The 21,940-nt window shown below is 42.2% G+C and overlaps 3 protein-coding genes across 3 annotated transcripts; all 3 read right to left on the reverse strand.

Annotated features, from left to right (window-relative positions):
• Positions 1–604: 604 nt before the first annotated feature.
• On the reverse strand, positions 605–5,073 carry LOC115196786 (synaptotagmin 1). Its single transcript, XM_029757695.1, has 7 exons — positions 5,000–5,073; positions 3,488–3,677; positions 3,219–3,298; positions 2,376–2,786; positions 2,175–2,294; positions 1,965–2,076; positions 605–1,869 (listed from the first exon to the last, which is right to left on the reverse strand). The coding sequence occupies exons 2-7, from the start codon at positions 3,654–3,656 to the stop codon at positions 1,562–1,564; spliced, it is 1,200 nt and encodes a 399-aa protein (XP_029613555.1). The 5' UTR covers positions 3,657–3,677; positions 5,000–5,073; the 3' UTR covers positions 605–1,561.
• A 733-nt stretch (positions 5,074–5,806) lies between these two features.
• On the reverse strand, positions 5,807–9,765 carry si:dkey-12e7.4 (SDR family oxidoreductase). Its single transcript, XM_029757696.1, has 6 exons — positions 9,321–9,765; positions 7,224–7,275; positions 6,943–7,130; positions 6,684–6,842; positions 6,464–6,574; positions 5,807–6,291 (listed from the first exon to the last, which is right to left on the reverse strand). Exons 1-6 carry the CDS (start codon positions 9,534–9,536, stop codon positions 6,178–6,180), a joined length of 840 nt encoding a protein of 279 aa, XP_029613556.1. The 5' UTR covers positions 9,537–9,765; the 3' UTR covers positions 5,807–6,177.
• Positions 9,766–15,370: 5,605 nt separating this feature from the next.
• On the reverse strand, positions 15,371–20,458 carry got2a (glutamic-oxaloacetic transaminase 2a, mitochondrial). Its single transcript, XM_029757697.1, has 10 exons — positions 20,292–20,458; positions 19,083–19,239; positions 18,764–18,892; positions 18,611–18,670; positions 18,102–18,263; positions 17,866–17,970; positions 17,603–17,753; positions 17,319–17,484; positions 17,079–17,229; positions 15,371–16,931 (listed from the first exon to the last, which is right to left on the reverse strand). The coding sequence occupies exons 1-10, from the start codon at positions 20,369–20,371 to the stop codon at positions 16,809–16,811; spliced, it is 1,284 nt and encodes a 427-aa protein (XP_029613557.1). The 5' UTR covers positions 20,372–20,458; the 3' UTR covers positions 15,371–16,808.
• Positions 20,459–21,940: the final 1,482 nt, after the last annotated feature.

Raw genomic sequence — 21,940 nt, forward strand, 5'->3', positions numbered from 1 at the left:
TGTGTGTATATTGTGCAAAACCCTTAGTAGAATAGACAGAATCCTCCCACTGCGGCAGGTCACTGACCTGCATAACCCCTGAGAGCTGTACTTCATTAGGAGTGTGGACACTGGACAGCAATTGCCTGTAGACTGCAGCCCCTCTAAAGGCATGGCTGTAAGTCCCTTCCATCTCAATGTCTCTAAGTTTATTTTCTCAAGCCTCTGCTTGTTCACATTAGGAGGTAGTAGGCAGGGGGGTGGCAGCTAGCAAGAGCTAACAGCACATTGGCCTGGAAAAGGGGTGGGCACCGCCTGTGAATGGCCTTGAGAGGGTGAGATGCAAGTTGACCACTAATCTCACATCAACAGCTCACAGTGTTGGGAGAGGTTTTGTAGTTTCATTTTGTGATTGGGAAAGCACATGTTTTGGGGTTGCGGTCTGAACTCAGACAACTCTTCTGTTTTTGCATTTTTCAAACACCTGAGAATTTTGCATTTTTCTAACACGTGAAACATGCCTAATTCTAATGTAAAAAAAAATATTTTTCTGCATAGTTTATTTTAGCTAAGATAGTTAGACAAGCTACTCTAACTTGATTGATAGCTTGAAATAGCTTGGTAGTTAGTTATGAGTTTTGTTTTATTTATTCATCAAGAAGGCATCAATAGGTTACATAGCTTGATCAAATTAATTTACAAACATACTTCCTGCCCATCACCGGCAGCTAAAATCAAATCAAACGCTGTGTGTGTCACTCTACTCTCTCTCCACTGGGCACACTGGGTGAATCAACGTTGTTTCAACGTCATTTCAATGAAAGAACATTGAATCAACGTGGAATAGATGTCGAATTGTCTTCTATGCCCAGTGAGTCTCCCCTCCACTGACGATACTGCACACACTATCTAGCATCCCGCCTAGGCATCTTTTTGCTTGGAAGGAACCACTTGAAAGGAACCACTTACCAGGGAGAATGGGGGATGGAGGTATTCTTTGCCTGGTCCAGTCAGTGTGTTCCCTCCACAAAATACAGATGACAGATCTTTTTATATATAATTATGATAAAATGTGGGCTTGAAATTTAGTTTAGAAATTCATTCAACATCTTAAAAAAACAAGATGCCCCCTATGGGCATGACGCCACTGTCTGCACCAATTTTCTAGAAGAAATTGAAGTACCTTGAAAGTGCCTAAACTGCTCGTGGGAGTCCGACTTCAGAGCCGAGATTGTATAAATATGTGAATGTTTTTACTCAACCTCTTTGCCCATAGATTTCGTCAAGAAATGAACTACTGAGTATAAGTGCCCTCTAGTGTTCCTAAAAGGGTGGGTGCAGCGCAACGTTAAATACTTAGCCTACTGGTAATACTTCTATTATTCACAGTTGATCAGGCACTGCTCATATCAGGTGAGCAGCTGGAATGTATATTTCATAGATAGGTGATATCAGTTGTGAGAAATAGCTTGAAAAACGAAATGTCAGTGTAAATCCCTTGTAATGCTGGTCCTCCACACATTTCCAATATGCTGTGCATCACAAGAACATAGTCAAAGTAGGTGGACTGGCCTGGCTAGCCTCAGATTAACAGCTGATGCCACTTTGCTATTGGCTGACGAATTGATCGCATCATCAAACTCCAGTGTTCATCCTCTGAGCTCTTTCCCTTTCCAAAGGTGACCTGGCCAAACAGGCGTTTGGATGACTTCTTGGCTGCAGGGATCTCGTACACAGAGACCACAATGCAGCACTCCCTGATCTGTGGGTCTGGCAGCGTGAACATCATGACTTCGTTGAAGACGGTCACTTTCCACCAGGTCTTAACAGTGGACTTCTGGTGCCGTAGCTTGAACTGGTTGCAGAGGACACTGATCTTGGCATACAGTGCTGTAAACAGAGTCAACAGAACCTTTATCTACAATGCAACAGTATGCAACTTCAGCTCAATAATGAGTTTATCACACAAGAAAAGTGGCATTTACCTTGATTTTTTTGCCTTGGCTGAGGTGGTGCCCTGATTTTCAGCAGACCAACCTCTAGCCTCTGGAGGGTGGGGAGATACTTCATAAAGAGAAGCACCTCTCCAACCAGGTCCTGGAAATTAAAATAATGTATAACTGAAGTCAAGACAGTACAGAGACAGGATTGATATATTTTTTTACACATAGATCCAGATAGACTGTATCACCCACCTTTTGTGGTGCCTGTAGGTCCTTGAGGACTTCAAGAGGGTATGAGATTTCCATATCGCAAAGATGAACTCTGACCTCTCCCAGGATCCTATGCCTGGAGAATTTATCAAAGTCTTTAACCTGCGGAAAAGAGGAAAAGATGTTGTAATCTGATCTAATTAGCTTGTCAATGTAATTCAAATAATTCTCTCAGTTATGTACCTCAAACCTGATGGTGATGTGAGGGACATCATCCTCCTCCAGAGAGCAGGAGAACTGGTCCCCAAACGTTGGGCTGCTGCTGTCCTTCACCAAATGGGACTGCCACTCATGGAGCACACACTGCAGTGAAGGAGAGGACTGCTCCTCCTTCTCCTTCTCCTGCCCGGCCCATAGCAGCCGGACCCTCACAAAGGGGTCCACACTGCGGCTGAAGTCCCTCACCGGCAGACCCCAGGCTTCCAGAAGGGTGACCACCAGCCGGGACTGCAGCTGGTCATAGTAGAGGGAGAAGCGCAGGGAGCCCTGCACCATCACCTCTTCCTGCTGGTCCTCCAGGCTGGGCAACTCCACATGGCTGCCCATGGACAGGCAATTGCTCAACCTCCGTGCCTCTTCATGGAGCTTCTCCACCTGGGGAACAGATATGGTCCTACTATCTGTTTCAGTGTGTTTAAGAGTGACTTTTTGAGATGTAAATGCACTACATTCATTTGTTGTTGTAGACTGTAGGGTTATTTGAGAAAAACGCTACAGTCTCAAGCTAATTCACATGACTAACCCTAGTTTGTGAACTCTATCTCTCACTGTATATTACAATGTGTGAAAACTGACTATGGTAGGCAACACTGAGAGAAAACTCTCTAAACCACAGCTCACTGAAATATGCCCTCTGTTTGATTTACATGCATCCAAGAACAACATGGGTGGAAAGATACACACAGATATTAGTAGAAGCTTGTTGCTCAATGTGTCAGTGATAGCAATGTAGACAAACGAAATGGGAAAGCGTTCCTTGTGAGTAAGGAAAGGAATGAATGGTTACAAGTAATAGAGAGCTCTTACCTTAAAATTAGGCCTCTGGGTTTCTGTGTGGAAGACTCCAGACTTTGCTGGCTTGCCATCAGATGAAAGTAACTCATCAACTGCAGTGAATAGAATTATAGCAGCATGAGCCAAAGTCTTATCCCAAAAATGTAGGAGTTTGCTATACAGAATGTTTAGTACTTGTACTTAAATTATTACTCAATCTAATTCTACTGTATACTGGTATTTGACCTATATGGTTTGACCAAAAGCCAACTGATAACTTAGATTAGTTTTAGTTAACTTACGAGGTTTCCTTGGAGCATATGAGCGGTATCGGTATAATTGCCACACCAGAATGCTCAGAGCAATCAGGAAGAGGGTTGCAGAGATTCCCAGGATACAGTACTTGACCTCTTCAGTGAAGGGCATATGTAGGTCCCCAATGGACAGGTCCATGGTGGCAAGGAAATTCATGTCTCTCTGCCATGTAAAGTCCTGTATAGCAGGACTCCATATAATTTCAACACTTCTAATGCTCTATTCAGATCATATATTCACTCCGGTATCCTATATGCAGAATGAGTGCAATTCTCAATGGTTAAATAACATCGGTAGGATCCAGTAACAACCTTTCGGCTAGTCTCCTGGAAATGAAGCTAAAATCTCACCTATGGAAAACATTGTTACTTGAGCATTATCCTGTTCTCCCATCTGTCGTTCAAATTATTAATAGACATTTACATTATAGAGCAGGGATCATCAACTAGATTCAGCCGCGGGCCAATTTTGTCTTGAGCGGATGGTCAGGGGGCCGGAACATAATTACATCTAATTTGTAGACTGCAAATTGACAGCAAGAAGCCCAAACAGATATAATATTTGACTAAAACATTATAATTTCAAACCTTGCTTACATTTGTATATGATCACATGTATCTCTCTATTATGCGTGGGAATACTTGGGAACAGACTTCCAAAATTAGAATCACTTGGAGCTGATTCCCTGGTGTTTTCACAGTCTTTTATGGCCAACAATGAACATCTTTAAAAATACAAATTATTTATTTATTTTGCTCAGAAAATGTGGCCCCCCCTGCTACAGTGAGACAACATTCTTTAGTTAGTGTTGCTGTATAACAACTCCGTCATAACCAAGCAAATTACACTGAACAAAATATGAACGCGTTGGTCCCATAATTCATGAGCAGAAAAGAAAAATTCCCTACATTTTCCATACGCACAAAAAGCTTATTTGTCTTAAATTTGCTTCACAAATTTGTTCACATCCCTGCTAGTGAGCATTTCTCCTTTGCCAAGATAATCCATCCACCTGACAGGTGTGGCATATCAAGGGTGCGGGGAGGGTGGGGGGGGTGGGGGTGCTGAGGAGTTTTTCTCTGTAATAAAGCCCTTCTGTCGGGAAAAACTATTTCTGATTGGCTGGGCCAGGTTGCCAAGTGGGTGGGTCCATGGCCTAATGAATGCATTTCAATTCACTGATTTATATCAACTGTAACCCAGTAAAATCTTTGAAATTGCTCCATGTTGTATTTATATTTTTATTCAGTATATATTAGAGAAGTAAACTAAAGATATATTTCAAAGCAAGTGGCTCCCCAATAGCATGTTATTACACATTATTTACAAGTGTAAATACGAAGTCACCAATATCCTTAATCCTTATTCACTGTATTCTGTCCATTCTTTACAACTGCCTGATAGAAATACAGTGACACACTCTGGCAAACAAAATCTGAGAGATGTACAATTATAAAAGACTAAACAGAATGTGATATTTGTGAAATAAGAATGAATACCTTATGACACAGTCTGTCTGTCCCTCTCTTCCATTCACTGTCATCTGTGTGTTTACATTACCATACATTCGTTCTCTGGCGGACTGACTCACTGATCATTACAGCACCTGACTATCCACCACCTGGTTAAACAGGTCTGATCAGTTTCTAATGATGGTCCAAGACTGGCTTGTCTTATTCACTTCCTCCAAAAGCAACCTTCACATTTGAAGCTATTCCTCTCTGGCTCATTGTTCCACCAGCACGATTTGCAAAGCAACTTCTAGGTGAGGTTTATCACATGTAGTACCCAAATAGCCACCAGATGAATAAGATAGTATGCACATAAAACAGGGTTGAATTGTTTCAACAGTCACCTAGTAGTGTTTTGATGTTTAAGTGATCATATATAATTGACTTCTGAATTTAAAATGTCTTAATAGTGTTTGTTTTGTGCAGAAACATGCAGCTCTCTGAGATAACTAGAGCAAAGCAAAAGCATTCCTAACATTTGGAAGAGAAGGTTTTTAAAATATCCACCCACTTCCTTGTTCCTCATTTCTCAACACTTTTGTGCACAACTTTTATTTCAGCTAACATCAGACAAACTCCTACTATGCGTCATAGGGGAAAGAACAGAGGATAAATGTTATTTTCCAGGATACTGCATGTTACTATATTTTCTAAAGACACAAATAAATACTCTTCATTACTATTGCTAACACCAAAAGTTTCATTGGAAAAGAGAGCAGTAACATTCATTATCCTTTCAGACTTAACAGTGGGATATTTCTTCATAATAACTTAAGGAAGTGCCAGAACACTCACTGCTCGGAAATTAAACAATATCATTTAATATCCTCTTAGAGGTTTACAAAGATGTCTGGGAAGATACTTCTCCTAAGCTGAAAGAACAACTTCCTTCAAAGACAAACAAGACTGTCCACTATTTGCTTCCTCGCCACTTCAACCTGTTGCACATAGGCCTACAGAACAATTAACTTACCTCATTTTAATAACATAGGCTAGGCATACAGTGTCAGTGTTACAGCGAATAAAACTTAATGTCATATAGAACATTACATGATGCATTTTTTCATGCATAACTGCTATCTAGGTAGTACATTCAACTTTGCATAGTCAAAGCATAAACATATGCAAACCAACAACATATAAAATCATCCATGGTGATATTCCAATCACCAGGGTAGTGGCTCCCCGGTGTAGTGTAGAAATGACCCATGATCCTTTTCAGTCAATCCACCAATTACTGACAACACAGAAGATATGCTCTCCTCTGGACTCAAAGGTGCCTGGAGGCAAAGGGGAAATTATAAAGATTATTCATTATCAATGTTTCCCTAAAAAAACAACTATTTATTCTCATGGGGCTATTACTAAAATAAACAAGTACGGATGTAGGGACAGATATTGTGATGCAGTGTGCATTATGTTCTCTCTGCTGAGAAGAGAATAGAGGCTTACCTCTGGTCCGCCCATGTCAGTGCGTACCCAGCCAGGATGGAGGCCCATGCACAGGATGCCATCAGCCTCCAGATCCACTGCCATGCATCGGGTCACCATGTTCAGAGCACTCTGTCAATACACAACAACTTGTTGTCAGAGCCATGTCACTTATCTTAGTCTGGCTTATCTGCTCGACACCTGTCCACATTTATCAGGTTGTCAAATGACCAATGAATACCTTGGATGTTCTGTAAGGATACCACTTGAAGTTCTTGGCCCGGTCACCCCAGTTGAGCTCGACTGACCCTAACAAGGAAGTCATGTTGATGACCGCAGCTCTATGGATGCCCATCCCCGTGCCTTTGGCAGCTGCCCTCTTCAGCAGGGGTAGGAGAGCCTGGCAGAGATACAGAATGTGAGAACATTTCTATTTCTCTCATGCAGGTGGACTATCATGCATTTTTGTTTATGCAAAGATAAAAATTAACAAATGAAACCTTAGTGATCATAAGGGGGGCCACAGAGTTGGTGTGGAAGTTCTCCAACATCTTCTCAGCCGTGACTGTCTCAAAATTGGCGACAACATTGATTCCAGCATTGTTGATTAGACAATTGAGGCCCAGCTCCTGAACAAGCAGGTCAACGTCTTGTGCAGCTTTCTCTATGCTCTCCTGACTGACAACATCTGGAGAGGAGGCAAAGTCAGTAAGAAAACAATATGATTTTTTATATAGCATTATATCATGCATACAAAAGTTATTGATTTAATTATTCTTACCAAGTGTTATTATATGGATGTTTGGATGTCTTTCAGCTAGTTTCTGCAGTTCCTGCAAAACACAGAGGATTACTTCACACAACTACATTGCACATGACAGGTGTGCAGATCGGCATTCACCAGTGACATAGACTAGACATAAAATAGTAAATCCGGGACACTGAAATTAGTATGATATGTTACGTTTGGTTACATAAGACAGATTGTTACTTAAGGAAAAAACACAGAAGGGTGGATGGGTAGGTGTATAAGATTGTCTAGCAACCCAAAGTTTGCTTGTTCGAATCTCATCACGGACCACTTTTGCTACTTTGCAACTACTTAGCATGTTAGCTAACCATTCCCTTAGCCATAACCCTTTAACCTTACTTAGTATGTTAGCTAACCCTTCCCTAACCTTAACCCTTTAACCTTAACCCTAGCTAGGTGGCTAACGTTGGCTTGGCTGGAGGTTAGGGGTTAAGGTTATGGTTAGGAGTTAAGTTAAAGGGTTAGGGGAAGGGTTAGCTAACATACTAAGTAGGTCCAAAGTAGATCAAAAGTAGTAAGTAGTTGCTGCTTAGCTAAAATGCAAAAGTAGTCCGTGATAAGATTCGAACACGTAACCTTTGGGTTGCAAGATGTTCGCATTACTTTAAGCCTAACCATAACCCTAACCCCTAGCCTAGCTAATGTTAGCCACAACAAATTGGAATTTGGAACATATCATACGTTTGGCAAATTTGTAACATATTGTACGAATACAAAATTGGGCTGTTTGAGAATGTATGAGCAAATGTTAGCCTACATCAACATGTAAAAAAATATTGAGAATATGCAAATGCCCTATATGACAGTCCTTACATGACATGACATACCCTCGTAAAACTGACCATCCTACCGATCCTCGACTTGGGCGATGTCACTTTCAAAATAGCCTCCAACACTCTACTCAATGAATTGGATGCAGTCTATCACAGTGCCATCCGTTTTGTCACCAAAGCCCCATATACTACCCACCACTGCGACCTGTATGCTCTCGTTGGCTGGCCCTCGCTTCATACTCGTCGCCAAACCCACTGGCTCCAGGTCATCTACAAGTCTCTGCTAGGTAAAGCCCCACCTTATCTCAGCTCACTGGTCACCATAGCAGCACCCACCCATAGCACGTGCTCCAGCAGGTATATCTCACTGGTCACCCCCAAAGCCAATAGAAAAACCTTCCAGTTCTCTGCTGCCAATGACTGGAACGAACTGCAAAAATCACTGAAGCTGGAGACTCTTACCTCCCTCACTAGCTTTAAGCACCAGCTCACAGATCACTGCACATAGCTCATCTGTAAATAGCCCATTCAATCTACCTCATCCCCATACTGTATTTGTTTATTTATCTTGCTCCTTTGCACCCCAGTATCTCTACTTGCACATTCATCTTCTGCACATCCTACCATTCCAGTGTTAAATTTCTATATTGTAATTACTTTGCCACCATGGCCTATTTATTGCCTTACCTCTCTTATCCTACCTCATTTGCACATGCTGTATATAGGTTTTTCTATTGTATTATTGATTATATGTTTGTTTATTCCATGTGTAATTCTGTGTTGTTGTATGTGTCGAACTGCTTTGCTTTATCTTGGCCAGGTTGCAGTTGCAAATGAGAACTTGTTCTCAACTAGCCTACCTGGTTAAATAAAGGTGAAATAAATAAATAAACATCCACCAACCCCAATAAAGAATACTGTAATGAAACAGCAGGGAGCAGGTCTCAAACCCTCAACCTTCTAGCTCTGAAGTCCATCGCGCTATCGACTGTGCCGCAAAAGCACGCTCGTGCGGCAAAGTCGATTTCCGCACTTATAAACCCAGGGTCGTTACACTACTCCCTCCTTTCAAAGAGCGCGTCCTCACGCTAGCTTGCGTCTTACAGGAACTCGCTCACCAGCCAAGCACAGGCACTGTTGTGGATACAAGGTCCGATCACTTCTGACACCAATGTAATGAAACAGCAGAGTCGATTTCCGCGCTTATAAACCCAGGGTCGTTACAATACTGTAGCCTAGGATACGCTCAAAACACAGCACAAGACGTATAACATTTTCGCATGTGTTTATTTACCTGGGCCCCGCTCGGGTTTCTGGCCGTGGCAATAATAATCTTATCCGGATCAGAGCTCCCTGCCACCAGACTTTCCACTACTCGCAGACCGAGGCCTCGGCTGGCTCCTGTCACCATTACCGTTCGGCAATTTTTAAAAGTGCTACTCATGGTTATTATGAGAAATTTGGATTGGTCGTGGGCTATTTCTTCGTATCTAATGTAGTGAGTAATCATACCATGACTTACTGAAGTGGCTTAGCCTAGTCACATGATTTAAAGGCCCAGTGCAGTCATAAACGTAATTTCCTGTGTTTTATATATTTCCACACTGAGGTTGGACTAAAACTGTGAAATTGTCAAAATTATGATAATGTACTGTAACGACCCGGTATTGTGTTCTGTGTTTGTGGGTGTGTTATGGTTCTCATGGCTACTAGCAGGGGTTAAATATGTCAGGACAGAGGGAAAGGTTGGGGGGGTATGATGGGTAATCCCGCGGGATTTGGAAATGCATAAATAGGGATTACTGTCTCATCTTTCTTTCTCTTTCTGTTCGGGCCTTGATCTGTTCCTATGGGAGTGACCATTAACTCGACATGGTATAATTGTGTACGTTCGGCATTTAGCGGCGTGGGCTGTGGCCTGAACAATAGCCCAGTTTAGGAATAAACCTGTGTTCTGACCTGCACACCTAGAGTCCGTCTCTTTTCCTTTTATGACCCAGCCGGCTCATTACAGTACTTTTAGTGTAAGAGCTGTTTGAAAAGACCTGAAATTTCAGTCTGTTTTTGGTGGGATGGAGTTTCGGCCTGCCTGGTGACATCAAATGAGTTAAAAGACCAATAAGAAAAAGAGTTCCAAACCTCTGTGCCAATAACAGCTAGCTTCCAGTTTTCCCCTCCCCACTCAGACCACTCCTAGACAGTCCTAACACAATTCTTGCTTGAGAAATTGCTATTTGCTAAGAAGCTGTTTTTGTTTATTTTGACGACTTTAATTGAAAACATCACAGTTAGGTGCTTTGTTTCATTTGTTAAGCAGAAAGGATTTGATATTGAAATAAAAACGGCTGCATTGGACCTTTAATGGAAAGTGCTTTTAGCTGCCTCTGTGCCCCTCTGTCTTGCAATGAATACATTTTAGGCCTATTATAGCACATTAGGAAAATACATGTAATGTGTGTAATTATTTAGTAAAAAAATATTACTAGGCCTATAAAGCTATTAAATAAAATTAGGGTAGCCTACAATTAGTAGGCTAGGCCGAATATATACAGTACCAGTCAAAAGTTTGGACACACCTACTCATTCCAGGGTTTTTCTTTATTTTTTACTATTTTGTACATTGTAGAATAATGGTGAAGACATCGAACTATAAAATAACATCAGTCCAACTACCAACATGACATTAAAAACTGTAATATCTTATGCTTCACGGAGTCGTGGCTGAACGACGACATTATCAACATACAGCTGGCTGTGCTTCTACACCTGCATTGCTTGCTGTTTGGGGTTTTAGGGTGGGTTTCTGTACAGCACTTTGTGACATCAGCTGATGTAAGAAGGGCTTATAAATACATTTGATTGATATACGCTGTATCGGTAGGATATAACAGCGGTGTCTGGTAAGACAAGGGGTGGCGGCCTATGCATATATGTAAACAACAGCTGGTACACGATATCTAAGGAAATCTCAAAGTTTTGCTAGCTTGAGGAAGAGTATCTCATGATAAGCTGTAGACCACACTATCTACCTAGAGAGTTTTCATCTGTATTTTTCGTAGATGTCTACATACCACCACAAACCGATGCGAGCACTAAGACCACACTCAATGAGATGTATTCCGCCATAAGCAAACAGGAAACCGCTCATCCAGACGCGGCACTCCTAGTGGCCGGGGACTTTAATGCAGGGAAACTTAAATCTGTTTTACCAAATTTCTATCAGCATGTTAAATGTGCAACCAGAGGGGAAAAAACTCTAGACCACCTTTACTCCACACACAGAGATGTGTACAAAGCTCTCCCTCGCCCTCCATTTGGCAAATCTGACCAAAATTCTATCCTCCTGATTCCTGCTTACAAGCAAATATGAAAGCAGGAAGCACCAGTGACTTGGTCAATAAAAAAGTGGTCTAATGAAGCAGATGCTAAGCTACAGGACTTTTTTGCTAGCACAGACTGGAATATGTTCGTGGATTCTTCCTATGGCATTGAGGAGTACACCACATCAGTCATTGGCTTCATCAATAAGTGCATCGATGACGTTGTCCCCACAGTGACCGTACGTACATACCCCAACCAGAAGCCATGGATTACAGTCAACATCCCCACTGAGCTAAAGGCTAGAGCTGCCACTTTCAAGGAGCGGGACTCTAACCCGGAAGTTTATAAGAAATCACGCTATGACCTCCTAATAACCATCAAACAGGCAAAGTGTCAATACAGGACTAAGATCGAATCGTACTACACCGTCTCCGACGCCCATCGGATGTGGCAGGGCTTGCAAACCATTACAGACTACACATGGAAGCACAGCCAAGAGCTGCCCAGTGACACGAGCCTTCTAGGCAAGCTAAACTACTTCAATGCTCGCTTCGAGGCAAATAACACTGAAACATGCATGAGAGCACCAGCTGTTCTGGACGACTGTGTGATCACGCTCTCCGCAGCTGATGTGAGTAAGACCTTTAAACAGGTCAACATTCACAAGGCCGCAGGGCCAGACGGATTACCAGGACGTGTACTGCGAGCATGCGCTGACCAACTGGCAAGTGTCTTCACTGACATTTCCAACCTCTCCCTGTCCGAATCTGTAATACCAACATGTTTTAAGTAGACCACCATAGTCCCTGTGCCCAAGAACACTAAGGTAACCTGCCTAAATAACTAGCGACCCGTAGCACTCACGTCTGTCACCATGAAGTGCTTTGAAAGGCTGGTCATGGCTAACATCAACACCATTATCCCAGAAACCTTAGACCCACTTCAATTTGCATACCGCCCCAACAGATCCACAGATGATGCAATCTCTGTTGCACGACACACTGCCCTTGCCCACCTGGACACAAGGAACACATATGTGAGAATGCTATTCATTGACTACAGCTCAGCGTTCAACACCATAGTGCCCTCAAAGCTCATGAATAAGCTAAGGACCCTGGGACAAAACACCTCCCTCTGCAACTGGATCCTGGACTTCCTGACGGGCCGCCGCCAGCTGATAAGGGTAGGTAACAACACATCCACCACGCTGATCCTCAACAGAGGGGCCCCTCAGGGGTGCGTGCTCAGTCCCCTCCTGTACTCCCTGTTCACGTATGACTGCACGGCCAGGCACCACTCCAACAACATCATTAAATTTGCCGATGACACAATAGGCCTGATCACCGACAACAACGAGACAGTCTATAGGGAGGAGGTCAGAGACCTGGCCGTGTGGTGCCAGGACAAAAACCTCTCTCCCAACGTGATCAAGACAAAGGAGATGATTGTGGACTACAGGAAAAGGAGGACTGAGAACGCCCTCATTCTCATTGACGGGGCTGTAGTGGAGCAGGTTGAGGACTTCAATTTCCTTGGTGTCCACATCACCAACAAACTAACATGGTCCAAGCACACCAAGACAGTCATGAAGAGGGCATGACAAAACCTATTCCCCCTCAGGAGACTGAAAATATTTGACATGGGTCCTCAGATCCTCAAAAGGTTCTACAGCTGCGCCACCGAGAGCATCCTGACTGATTGCATCACTGCCTGGTATTGCAACTGCTCAGCCTCTGACCGCAAGTCACTACAGAGGGCAGTGCGTATGGCCCAGTACATCACTGGGGCCATTCCTGCCATCCAGGACCTCTATACCAGGCGGTGTCAGAGGAAGGCCCTAAAAATTGTCCAGCCACCCTAGTCATAGACTGTTCTCTCTGCTACCACACAGCAAGCGGTACCGGAGCGCCAAGTCTAGGTCCAAGAGGCTTCGAAACAGCTTCTAAACACAAGCCATAAGACTCGTGAACATCTTATCAAATGGCTACTCATACTATTTGCATTGCCCCCCCCCCTTTTACGCCGCTGCTACTCTCTGTTATTATCTATTCATTGTCACTTTAATAACTCTACCTACATGTACATATTACCTGACTAACCGGTGCCCCCGAAAATTAACACTGTACCGGTACCCCCTGTATATAGTCTCGGTATTCTTATTTTACTGCTGCTCTTTAACTACTTGTTACTTTTATTTCTTATTCTTATTCATATTTTTTTAACTGCATTGTTGGTTAGGGGCTTGTAAGTAAGCATTTCACTGTAAGGTCTACACCTGTTGTATTCGGCACATGTGACTAATATAATTGAATTTGATTTGAAATTGGTTTCTAGAGCTCCGAGACCGCTACTATCTCCAAGCAATAAGACTGCTGAGTAGCTAATCATTGGCTGCCCACCCACAAACTATCTACACTGAGTCTATGCACACTCACACACATTCACCACTTACTCAGCTGCTACTATTTATTATTTGTATTTATTCTTCTGCCCAGTCACTTTTACACTGCCTACAAGTACATATTTACCTCAACTACCACTATATCCCTGCACATTGATATGGTACTGGTACTGACCTTGTACATAGTGTATATTCTTGTGTTTTATTTCTTGTGTGTTTAAAAAAAATCTGACCTAGTATTGATGCCGTGTTTTTTTAATTAAAGGTCCTATTCTGGATGTTTTATTTACTAAATTTGATATTGAACACTGCATCGTCGAGGAAGAGTTTGTGTCAACATTTTTGTTGTACTATTATTTTTTTAAATGAACTCTGCACCTCTTCAACTATTGACGTTTTCACAACTGCTACCAGTTTAGCGCCAAAACATTTACAATAGACATGATATAGCTAGTAAAATAAATACAAGTGTGTAAAAAATATAAGGGTTATGTCATGCTGAAACCCTTTATAGCTTTGTCAATTCAATTTTTTATTTTAAAATCACCATATTTAATGATTTGATCTATTTTATATGTAATAGGGCCACACCGTAGACTTAGATAGACATCGTATCATTGTGTCTGTCCCATTATGGCATCTGCGCAGCACTTAAGATATGTATAACTAACCCAAGATTGTTCATCTGTGTCATTTACACTGGGAGCAAATTAAGAATTGTCGGCAGAACCAGCAAGGTGGGCAAAGCCAAGCACGAGCTAGTGAGAACCTATTGGCGCGTTGTAGCAAGTATTTGCATATTTCCGTTATGTAATGCCTTCTCTGTTCTCCTCCTCAATTTTACCTTGCACCCCTAAACAGCAAAAATGGAGAAAACGTAAAAGGATGCTTCAGCTTTATAGCCCCTGTGACTTGTCTGTGTTTCCCCTTCTGTCTCCATTGAGCCCTCCATTTTTAAGTAGTATATTTTCTTCTACTACTTCTGAGTTGGCAAACAAACTGAAAGGGTGCACACTGCCATCTAGTGTGTTGTTTGAACAAGTATAAAGCGAAGTTTGCCGGTTTACTGCCACCTGCAGTCATAGAATGTTTCCTCATGAGTATAATTCATTGCTGATCTGTATGGAATTATGTGAGCCTTCCTTAACGCATAGGAAGTCCCACCCAGTTTACTACTTCAAAATGGTTAAAGTCCTCAATGGTGCTGCCCATTATAAAATAAGTTTTTGGGCACTAGAGTTCTATCTCTATGGGCCACAGTGGGCCAGAGATAATTACAGACATGTGATAATCTGAACTATCCAAAAAGGCCACTAGAGCTTGTGATAAACTACCAGAATTTTATGAAATTTACTAGTAAACTTTGAAAGTTACCAGTAAAATACCCTCCCTTTGCAACCCTACTCAAGGTATTTCTACCTAACGTTTCCAGTGTTCTGCAAGCACTGAAGAGGAGTGTCCATATGGTCGGTAAATTCTAGGCCTTTCTTGAATTAAAACAATTTTTGCACTTTATCCTTTCCCCGCTGCCTTACCGATCTTTTTACTAATACAGAGCTGACATTTTTAGTGCCGGCAAACTGCTTGAGTCATTGCTCGAAATTAAGAAACTGACATTTACAAACTGTGCAACCATCTTTATTTTAGTGACAATAACACTGGTCAGACATAAATAATAAAATGAAGCTGACTCAAATCTGAGAAACTCAGAAGATTACAGTACACATAAATCATGATCAGATTATTTCAGAGAATTGAGTACCATTCAAAATAACATCAGATTAATTTGAATAGTGACATTGGGCAGAAAAAGATGACCGTTCCACTAGTTAAGAATCAGTGTCTAATTAGAACAAGCAGATGCCTCCACCAAAAGAAAGGAGTTCCCACTCCTGGGACCAGAGATCTGCAACATCAACAGAGCAGGTAACTGAAAGGGTAAAACTTCTGACATGCTTTAGAATGTTTGGGGCCCTGCAGTCCATAATCTACAAGGTGGAACCCACCAGTAATCTTTCACAACACAAAGTAAAAACCATAAGATAGTGGTTGGCTTGAGGGCAAGTCTGTGTTAAGAGGTTGGCTGGACTCTGCTTTCCATGGCCCATCAGAAATGTACACCACTCAAAGTCAGAGGGCAATCTTAAGGTGCAATACATTTGACTTTCAATGAAGGTGAAGCACATGAGGGGGCACGTGTACAAGGCAATGTGCAAGCAGCAAAACTCCCTTCATGCTCCTGAAATTGAGTCAAAACAGTTCATACAGTATACTGTGTACAGCCCATAGATAAACAGTTCTATTAAATGATATGGTACAGCATTAGTGGGAGATGTGGTCATCCGTTACAATAAATTACAACAGAATTGTATCCTTAGCACACATTGTGGCCGGTTGATAATCACAATCGTTGACTCCATGCAGCCCATATCATCCCTCATAAGACAAGTGCCATTACTCCACTAGAATTACCTAGGCAGGTTCCACTGACAAAGTTTTTCAGCACCTGATATCTTTTTGAAAGATACTTTAAGTTAATCATTAATAATTCAGAGATGCATATTTCAATAATAATTGTCTTAAATAATTGTCTTAATCCTTATTACTTTGGTGTTTCATGTAACAACCAACAGTTGAGCACAGTTCTTTTGGAGACAGGGTGTGTTCAAACTAAGTGAGAGGACTTGCTGCAATATAGACACGATTCTAAACTTGTGCTTTCATTGGGAAGTGTGATCTATAAAATATTTTGATGTCTGAGGGGGGGATCAAAAAGATTCAAGAGTTCCTTGATTTCTTTCCCCAGGGAACCCACAATTTTTCCAGGGGACTCACAATTAAAAGCCTAGTTAGATGGTCCAACATACAATATCTAGACAATTACAACAGAAAATGACAACAGAAATAACCCTATGGTATCTTCTTACTTTTGAGTCTTTCCCTAAAAGGAAAGCTGAGGAGAGAGTTAATTTTCATAAGGGCGTATTTTTCTTATCTGACTCTACCGCCCCTCGCTGTCCTCTGATGGTGACTACGGTGTGTGACTCCTGGTCGACCATCTCACTTGGTCACTGCATGGATACCTTGTGCAAGGTAACCCACGTTGCCAGAGGTGACGCCAGCCATGGAGATACGCCCATCCTTTGTCATGTAGACGGAGAACTCCTTCGTAAGGCGCTCCACCTGCACAAGTTGAAATACAGTTATACTCATGACTCATCTGATACTTATAGTATAGGCAATGTTTCATTTGATGATTCCTTTACAAGTAGGTGACCCGATGGAAATCACATACTATAGTATAAGACCACGTAGAGACAGTTACTCTACCTGTTCAGGCTTCAGCCCTGTAAAGCAGAACATGCCAATCTGGTCGATGACGTGCTTCCAGTTCCGAGTGGAGCCCTCCTTCTTCAGGTTGGCCACCAACAGCTCCCTCATTGTGATGATGCGGTTGGCCATACCATGCACCTCCCCAAGCCTAGAGAGAGAACAGTCATGACTCAACTGGGCCCATATTTATTGCTATGAGACAATTGAAGTATGACACTGTGGATGACTGTTACTCACCACTCTTTGTACAGGTCTGGTGTATTGAGGATGGTGGCAGCAATGCGTGCCCCATTCATGGGAGGGTTGGAGTAGATGGGCCGAATGAGGATCTTCAGCTGGGACTCCACACGCTTGGCCTCCTCAGCATCCTTACACACAACAGTGAAGCCCCCAACACGCTCACCTGAGGACATAACACCACCACACAAGGTATGTTGCTTAGCTTAAATAAACACAAAATAATTGGGCCCCCCCCCCCAACATTATACTCAAACATGACCAGTGTGATTATCATTACTCACCATAGAGACCCATGTTCTTAGCAAAAGACTGAGAAAGCACAATGTTGTGGCCTTGCTCAATGAAATAACGCACAGCCCAGGCATCACGGTCAATATCACCACTGGCAAAGCCCTGGTAGGCCATGTCAAAGAACACCAGGAGGTTCCTTTTCTGGAATGAAGAAAATGATAATAGAACTTGTTATATATTTATTTTGGCCTGGTTGCCAGATCGAATGAGGTGTCAGAGGGCTACCGAGAACTTTATATTCAGCTGTGTTAACCTTCACTACGTCAGCAATCTCCTTCCACTGCTCTGGCCGAGGGTCCACTCCAGTGGGGTTGTGGGCACAGGCATGAAGCATTATGACACTCTTCTCAGGGATTTTCTGAATAAGAGGAAACAATAACAATTTCTTTTTTTAAATCTATAATACACGGACATACAATTATCTATCAGTTTAATGTACTTTCTGTACACATTGACAGGGGGAGATTAGGCTTCTGTGCCATGTCTTACAGAGATGTCATTCAGGGCTCCCTGGAAGTCAAAGCCACAGGTCTTTGGGTCATAGTAGGTGTATGCCTTCAGTTGCATCCCAGCGTCTCTGAAGATGGGTGTATGGTTCCCCCAGGAGGGTTTGGGCAGGTACACGTCCCTGGCTTCTGTATGGAAACGGGACTGAGAGACGGGTGGCGGAACGAAGAAAGTGGGGAAAAGAAGAGACGTTCATTAATAAGCCTGTGCAGATGCAAAGTTTGCTGTTTGTGCCGTCATTCTGTTACCACAAACCATCATTCTGTTACCAAACGTAGCATCTACAATGTTCTTCAAGTAAATGTGTTTGTATAATTTTCTGTGGAAATTGTTAAAAGTATTCCTTGTGCATAGAGTTGTATGGTTTGTTTAACTTTACAATCATTGGTTTTTGTTTAACATACATTTTAAAGTGTACAATCCGAGTCTCAGCATCACTCTTACCATGGAACTACCCATATGTAAAAAGGCAAAAGGATCAGGGCTCTTACCAGGAAGTTGGCTCCGATTCTCAAAGACCCAGTTCCAGAAATAGTTTGGACAGTGATGCTCTGTGAACAGGGAATAAACAACAAACTGTTAAAATAAGTCTTCTAAATCTGTGCTGTGGAATCAGGATGTCTGAGGTTCCAGGAAAGACTTACCTTGCCACTCTTGATAACCTCATTGTCGGCTCCCAAAGCCAGCTTGGCGCATGCCTTGGTAAAGTCCCCCAGACCGCCAATAGCCAGGTATTCTTTGTCCAGCTTCTTTGCAGCAATCTGAGCTTCAGCCTAAGTATACACAGGGTCAAAGTCAAGCCAAGGTTTTTAGTTAAGTCTGTTCTCAGTGTCAAGGTGATTATAGACAGCTAGGCTGATGTCTGTTTAACATCTAGTCTCTTGTGAAAGTTAGGAGTTTCTGGTGTTATGATGGATACGATGAGATTAGTTATCATAAACATTAAGCAGTGATTGAACACACCTTGCGAACACAGCTGAGGACATATGGCTTGCCCTGGTCATCACGGTATGCTCCTACACCCAGGTTAATCTTCTTGGGGTTGGTGTCCCGCTTGTAGGCCTCCGACACCCCCAGGATGGGGTCAGGGGGACCCATCTGCACCTCAGACCACCATGAGCTGAAGCAGTCAGGGAGGGAGATTGAGACATCCAGTAGAAGATAGAGACAGTAAATCACAGACAGTAAATCACAGACTTGCATCAACTCGATTTACACCCAATTAAGTTGTCTGATACCTTTGCACTACGGAGGATTCAATCCAAATTAGGTGGTGGTAATCCCCTAATAATCTCAATTTGATTAAGCTGAAGTCTGCTTTCACACACAGGAATACTCATACTGGATAGTATGTGTGGCAGCATCAACAACCAACCACTAATGTTGCAAGGATGACATTCATTAATCCTGCAATATTTCTGCCCATAGGCCTACAACATTTATTGCGTCAATTAAACTTAATTTCATGGGCCTAGCTAGCTATCTTTCAGTGGGCAGCCAGTCACCAGCAGTGCAGTAATGAAACATGCTTGACCAGTCACGTGGAGGGTGAACATCACTAGCTATGATGGCCAGCCAACTAGCTTCTAGCGTTTTGTGACCTTAGCAGTCATATAAATCTTTGCGTGTAGCAAGCTAACAAGGCTGTTTCAACTCCTCCAAGTTCTTGCTCTTTTGCCAACTCTACTATAATCATAAGAAAGAATATTAAGTATTGACACTTCATGTATGGCTATCAGCTAACCACTTAACGTTACCTGCTAAAACACATCACTGGATCCTAGTTACCTTGACAACGTTACCTTTAAATGTATCCAGTCACTGAACAACCTTGGTTTGTTGTGAGGTTGCAAATAGCCAACCAGCCTCAAGGCATAATGAAATCCGCTATAACATTGGCAAGGTAGATGATAACTACATGGACATGGCTGTGAAAACTAGCTAGCTAGCTAGCTAACATGCTAGCTGTTCATATGTCTTGAGTTGACCAGCTACAGTAGCCTGCTCCCTTTGAGGGGAAAGTCAAAGGGTCGTCTACTAGCTAGCTAGAACTAGTATGCTTGCTAGCTCTGCACTAGTTGTCTATCTATTGTTGTCAGCCTAGCTGGCCAGCTGACTAGTCAATAAAACAACAATAAAGCAGTAACGTTACTCTAAGAGCAGATTATTTACCTGGCACGAATGGAGAAGACACCCAATGGAGGGTGAACTCCGACGGTAGAAATGATCTTGCTAGATTTCAACAGGGCCATTGCTGATACTCGAGACGACACGCACGGAAAGCTGTCTCCTGAGTTCTCCCACACTGGACTAGCTAGTTGAAGTAGCTGTCAAAACCAGCACACCCCCACATGCTCGGCAGCGCAGACTGGTCTCATAGACTAGACGTAATATAGTAAACGGAAATCCGGGACATTCAAATTAGTCTGATGTATGTTTGTATGTTACGTTTGGTATGGTTAAATAATACAGTCCAGGATTCAATTTAACCTTTTTATGTGAGTAAAGTACTTGTCGGATAAAACATGTATTGACAGGCCTGATGGAAATAGAACATCTTCGGTAAACTGTGGACAAAACAAAATACTCTACATAATGTGGGATCTTTTTGTGTCTGTAAAATTAATTATGCGAGAAATGTTGGTGGAAACATTTTGTGCGCAAATATTTATATAATAACCATCATATCAAAGTAAACTTGGAGTCATGTGATGACATGTTGTGTGGTCCTCTGACTACAACTCATCTGGAAAGCATGCATTATGCCATGTTCAAAACAACTGGGAACTGTGAACCTGGAACTGGAAAATCTCTGACTTCCAACTTCAGCGCATTCAAAACAACTGGGAACTCGACAAAAAAATAACTTTGACAGGTAAATTTGTTTTGAAAGGTCATCCAACTCGGAATTCCATGGCGGGATCTCATGCCTCTTTCTAGAGCTCCGGCTTTCTGACGTGAAGATTACTGAGTTAGTTCATGATTCAAACAAAAAATGTTCAGAGTTTCCAGTTGTTGAAAGCACCATTAGGCTACAGATGAAATAAAATATGATGAACTTCACAGGTGGTGAAAGTGCAAGGTGATGAGCTTGATGCTCCTTTACAATAAATATTGAGGGTCTGATTCTGGTGGCATGATAGTCGATGCTTGGGTGCTTTTTGAAAAATACAAATAATCTAGCTCTTTTGTCCATAATAATCTCATCATGTAGGCTATACATGGGCTCTAGCCAACAACGTGCAGATAGTGCTGTTGGCTAGAGCACTCATGCCAAAACCAGAGTGGGCACATATATAATGTATTTTTTTACTTGTCAGTTGAAAATGCGATGGAAACTCATTTAACTTCTGTTTTTTATTTGGTACATGGGAATTTAATGAGTCAATTTGATGGAAACACATCTCTGTTGGGGAAATGTTTTTATGCAGATTTTAGAATATTTGCATGAATATCTGTCACCAATTGGATGGAAACCTAGCTATAGAAGGTTACAAAAATAAGGTGGCTGGTCGGGCTGGATAGGTGTGCGTATAATGTGAATGTCTATCAGTCCAAATATTTAATGTTGGAATCTTATCACAGACAACTTTAGCTACTTTGCAACTTCTTAGCATGTTAGCTAACCCTTCCCCTAACCCAAACCTTAAGCCTTTAACTAACTCCTAACCTTAACCCTAACCTTAACATCTAACCCTTAGTGCTAGCTAGCATTAGTGTTAGCCACCTAACCACTTAGCTAACGTTAGCCACAACAATTTGGAATTCGTAACATATCATACGTTTTGTACATTCCTAACATATTGTACTTTGCAGTTCGT

Source organism: Salmo trutta, chromosome 7 (assembly GCF_901001165.1).
Source record: "Salmo trutta chromosome 7, fSalTru1.1, whole genome shotgun sequence".
In the NCBI taxonomy this organism is placed as follows: Eukaryota; Metazoa; Chordata; class Actinopteri; order Salmoniformes; family Salmonidae; genus Salmo; species Salmo trutta.